This window comes from Rhinopithecus bieti, unplaced genomic scaffold (assembly GCF_001698545.2).
Source record: "Rhinopithecus bieti isolate Rb0 unplaced genomic scaffold, ASM169854v2 scaffold_37009, whole genome shotgun sequence".
Classification (NCBI taxonomy): domain Eukaryota; kingdom Metazoa; phylum Chordata; class Mammalia; order Primates; family Cercopithecidae; genus Rhinopithecus; species Rhinopithecus bieti.
Window position 1 is genome coordinate 14,418 of NW_016815346.1, and position 5,394 is coordinate 19,811.

Genomic DNA, 5,394 nt, shown 5'->3' on the forward strand with positions numbered 1-5,394 from the left:
TGAGACGGAGTCTCACTCTGTCGCCCAGGCTGGAGTGCAGTGGCACGATCTCAGCTCACTGCAAGCTCCGCCTCCCGGGTTCACGCCATTCTCCTGTCTCAGCCTCCTGAGTAGCTGGGACTACAGGTGCCCACCACCACGCCTGGCTAATTTTTTGTATTTTTAGTAGAGACGGGGTTTCACCGTGTTAGCCAGGATGGTCTCGATATCCTGACCTTGTGATCTGCCCGCCTCGGCCTCCCAAAGTGCTGGGATTACAGGCGTGAGCCACCGCGCCCGGCTGTGTGCTTCCTTTTCTGCATCTGCTGCTTCTCCTTCTTTAGGACATGAGTGGTCATGGCAGGGTCAGGAGGGTTGATGTCAACTCCAACTCCTGCACCCCTGCCCTGCATTCCACCCCCGACCTGCCTTCATGCTCCCCATTCAATTCGTCACCTTCTGCTCTACCTTTTTCTTCAAACTCTTCCTGTGCTTCACATTCACTGCCTGCTTCTGCCTGCGGGATCCATGAGCTGGAGCTTCTTGATGTCACTCACCCAGGGCTGCAGATCAGGAAATACTGACACACTCCACACAACTGGTTTCTCAAAGTGGTCTTCGGATACTCCCTGCCTCCTGTCACCTCACTGTTGAACCTCACTGCCCTCACTGTCCCCATCCTTCTACCCCAGGGTCCTCCCTCACACTTGCCAGGCTTTGATTGCCAAAAATCCCCTCTACAAGTGTCCTGGTACAGGTCACTGCCAAAAATCCCCTCTGCAAGTGTCCTGGTACAGGTCACAGTGCCAAGGCAGGTCCTCTTCAGACAACAGCTGGGGTGTGGCTGTTGCCCAGGTGCCTCCCTTACTGCCAGTGGCACCACTGCTGTCTGGTACTTCTGGGCTAGCCCGCACTTCTGCATTTAAGGCAGCTGTCAAGTGGCCAGTGGGACCACAGCAAGGTCTCTGGGGGTGTTACAGGCAAGATCTGAGGGGCAGACCCTCAGCATCAGCCCAACTCCCTGTCCACCCTGTATCCTAGACTCGCCGGGGACCAGAGATTACTAGTAGGATTCCCATGCTCGTGGAAAGAGGGCTGTTGGTCAGCCATAAGTGGGTAGGGACAGACAACCCTGCCCCAACACTCCTGGCCTCACCCTCAGGCCAACCTACCCTGGGGCAACCACACCTGCTGGATGCACTAGGCCCTGCCTGCCTAGGAATGACTGATACCACCTGGTCCTGCCTCTGCCCACCATATCCAGACACACCTGGCTGGTCCACCTGGACACATCTGCCCCCAACTTGCCCACCTCCATGCATAAGGGCCTGCCTATCCGCCCAGAAAATCTGGGTGCCCCCCCTTCAGATTTGCTCTGCTCAGCCTGATCCACCCCTCCCTCCAAGACACACACACTACCCTGCTTACCCAACACGATGGACCCAGACAAGTCCACTTCTGCCTGCCCAAACACACTTGGCCCTGCCCCTCAGGCAAGTTCAGTCTGCCTCACTGCCTGGACTACTCAGCTAGTCTCCCCAGGTTCCGCCTACCCACTTCTGCGCGCCTGGGGCAAGAGTGAATGGGTTGATCAAATGGTGGATGCATGGGCGGATGGATTGAGGGACGATCAAACGGTGGATGGATGGGCGGACGGGTTGAGGGACGCTCAGACTCACCTTACCCTTCGCGCCCTGTGGACCTCACACATGGCGTCCGGTCATACCCAGCCCCGCCCCTTGCCAGGCTCCGCCCCCTGCCCAGACTCTTGCAGCACCACAAGCCCCTTCGCATTCCCGGACAGAAGGGACGCGGCTTCACCTCACAGCCCGCTGAAACATGTTAAGACGCCAAGCCCTGCTCCTCCTCCCCACTTGCACAGGCCACATCGGGCCCTATGGGCCCTGACCCACCCACCTAGCGAAATTTCACAATCTTTATTCTGAAAAGTACTCCTACCTGTGCCCAATATCGCCACATAAAATGCACAAATACACAAATATACGTTTGCGACCCAGGAGATCAAGACCAGCCTGAGGCAACATCGCGAGACTTCATCTCTAGAAAAAAAAATTTTTTAAATATTAGCCGGGTGTGATGGCGTGCGCCTGGGGTCCTAGCTACTCAGGAAGCCAAGGCAGGAGAATCGCTTGAGCCCGGAAGGTAGAGGCTGCAGTGAGCCAACATCGTGCCACTGCACTCCAGGTGAGATCCCACCACCGCACTCCAGCCTGGGCGACAGAGCGAGATTCCATCTCAAAATATATATATACATATGTACACATTTCTGTGTGCATCATATATATGCACACATGCAAACAAGTCACTACTCTCGGCAATTAAGGGAGCAAGAACACACACAGGACCAATACACATCTTGAACAAAACAGTATCAGTTGGAGAACTCATACTATCTTCAAGCTAGAGATACAATATTAATAAAAATGGGCCTTGGACTTAGTCTTAAAGGGACTCTAAACACATTCCAATTAATAAGCACCACACAGCACACAGATAAGGTGCATCAGAAATCAATAAAAGGCTTAGCTTTTGTTAATTGGAAACACACATCTAAATAACTCTTGGTAAAAAGAAATTAGAAAACACTTAACTATTATGAAAACAATAATTCTCAACTTGTTGTCTTAGATGGAACTTTAAGCCATCCTAAAGTTCTTTTCTCATCTTAATATGAGAAAAGAAGAAAAATGGAAATAAATTACCCATCGGAGGATCTGACTGGGAGCATTCAACTCAACTTACAGCAAGTCCCTATTGTGACTCCAAAAACCTTCATTATCAACTCCCAAATTCCCTTCGATGACCCTACATCCACCCTCCAATCACAAAATTCACAGTCTCTCGTCAAAGCTCTTGCAAAATACCTCAGCATCTAGTAGATGCTGAACCACAGAGCCTCGTGTGAGGTGCAACCAAAAAGCTGCGAAAGAGAAGCTTCGGGAAGCACCCTTGTCCCGCCCCTTTCTAAATGTGTCCCAGTTCAGGCTTGCTCAACACCTGGACGGAGGTGCTGTACCACCCAAGTTCAAGAGCATAGTTACAGAGAAACAATACAGCTGTGTGTGCACAGTTCCCACATTTTGTTTTGGCTTATTTTTTTTTCTTCCAACCTTTGTTTTAGGTTCAGGGGTCCATGTGCAGGTTTGTTATATGGGTAAATTGGGAGTTGCTGGGGTTTGGAGTACAAAAGATTTCATCACCCAGGTAGTGAATAAGTACCCTACAGGGAGTTTTTCAATCCCCACCCTCCACAGCCAAGTAGACCCCAATGTCTATTGTTCCCCTCTTTGTGTCCTGGTGGACTCGTGCATTACATTTTGTAGGTGATTGATCATTGCAATATCATATATAACAAGAAAATTGCTCCTCTTATCATTTTCAATTATTTTGAATAATTTCATATTATTACTATTTTACTATCTATTATTATTACTATTTTTAGAGACGGAATCTCACTCTGTCATCCAGGCTGGAGTGCAGTGGTGTGATCATAGCTCACTGCAGCCTTGAACTCCTGGGCTCAAGCGATTCTTTCACCCCAACCTCCCAAGTAGCTGGGATTACAGACTATCTGCTGTTATTTCAATTATAAGGTAGGCAATGAGAAAAGCAAACAAAATCACATCATTTTTTAAAGTCAGGAAACTAGGAAAAGATTTATAAAAGTGCAGGAAAATAGAAAGCGAAATGTAAGAAGTTAGAAATAAATTCATATTTGAAGTTCATCCTTTATTACATGATCAGTAACTTTTTTAAAAAAGTTGTTAAAAGGATAGAAGCCTGACACACCACGCGGCCCCCCAGTCTCCCGCAGCCGCCTCCCCCAGGCATGGCTCAGGGTCTCACCTCACTATGGCAGCGGCATGGCACAGCACACTCGACCTCATGCTCAACACCAAAGCTGATGGCGAGACCATTCTAAAAGGGCTCCAGTCCATTTTCCAGGAGCAGGGGATGGCAGAGCCGGTGGACACCTAGCAAGACCACACCGCTATTTAGCAACCTATACAAACAAAACCGGCAGCCTTACCAATTTGAGAATTTATTCACATGGATTGGAGTTACTGGACCTTCAGAGTTATGATGGTGATGCACAAGGCAAAGAAGAGATCAACAGTCTTTTGAACAAAGGAGAAGAAAGAATGAAAGAATTGAGTCAAGACAGTACTTGGTGGATGAGGCGATTACCACCTATAGTTCCAGGAGGAACCATCGACAGATATTGGCCCACAGCAGATGGACTCCTGGTTGAATACAACGTAGATGAAGTGGTATATGATGAAGATTCACCTTATCAGAACATTAAAATTCTACACTCGAAGCAATTTGGAAATATTCTCATCCTTAGTGGGAATGTCAATTTGGCAGAGAGTGATTTGACATATACCTGGGCCATCGTGGGCAGTGGCAAAGATACACTGGCAAAGATGTACTCATTCTGGGAGGCTGAGATGGGGCATATTGTGTGAAATAGTCGAGCTAAAACTAAAGATGGTCACTATGATAGAGATTGATGAAGTGGTGATTGCTGGATGTAAGAAATATATGCGGACTTGTGGTGATGTCTTAGATAATCTTAAAGGAGACTGCTATACGAGGTTCAGTACTGCATTCCAGTACTGAAAAGGTATGCCAAAGAAGGGAGATAATTTGATTATGTGATTAATGATGTGATAGCTGTTCCAATCTCCATGTCTCCAGAAGATTCCACATGGGAGTTTCTCAGACTGATTCCTGACCTCTCAATGAAAGCATTGAAACAGGTTGTGAAATATTTTACACAAGGGGAACTCTGTCAATCTGACGGAAGCCCTGTCTCTCTATGAAGAACAGCTGGGGTGCCTGTATTGTCCTTTGGAATTCTCAAAGGAAATCATCTGTGTCTCTTCATACTTGGAATTGTGGGTATTTTACACCATTTGGAAGAAACCTAAACCTCAAAGATGAATATCCTCTAACCATGTATGCTGCAAATAACCTTCCTGACCTCCATATGCTGTACATGACGTCAAAATGAGTCACGCAATTGACTGTGACTTCCTTAAAGTTTTCTTTTTTAAATTATTATTTTTAATTTTAAAACAGTAAATGGAAAATGTATATTTTGATGAGTTTAGGGTGTTGTTTTTTTGAAAGTCAGTTGAAGGATGGTTAGACAGCACAGCTAAGACTGCTAAATGCGCTAACCCCCTGGAATGTGTTCCTTTTATTTCTCTGTGGACTTTTTTTGTTTTCATTTTGGCACACCTTCAATTTGGATGTTTGAAGGAATGAACATCATTGTTTTGTTTCAGAAGTAAGTTCTTGATGATGTTTCCTTCCCCCAAAATTGACTTAGATATTAAAATTTGGTGCTTATCATCACGATAAATAGTTAATGCTCGTGAGGCTTAA

General features: G+C 46.9%; 1 protein-coding gene and 1 pseudogene across 1 annotated transcript in view; one reads left to right on the forward strand and one right to left on the reverse strand.

Moving 5' to 3' along the window:
- The window catches only part of LOC108515931 (CXXC-type zinc finger protein 1-like), a 17,263-nt gene extending 13,327 nt beyond the window's left edge, over nt 1-3,936 (reverse strand). The window contains exons 1-2 of the mRNA XM_017853110.1: nt 3,847-3,936; nt 1,939-2,039 (exon numbers count right to left, since the gene is read on the reverse strand). Coding sequence (XP_017708599.1) covers nt 1,939-2,024 — 86 coding nt within the window. The 5' untranslated portion in view covers nt 2,025-2,039; nt 3,847-3,936. The remainder of the gene's footprint in view (nt 1-1,938; nt 2,040-3,846) is intronic.
- Nucleotides 3,853-4,947, forward strand: LOC108515930 (spermine synthase pseudogene; annotated as a pseudogene).
- The last annotated feature ends 447 nt before the right edge of the window (nt 4,948-5,394 follow it).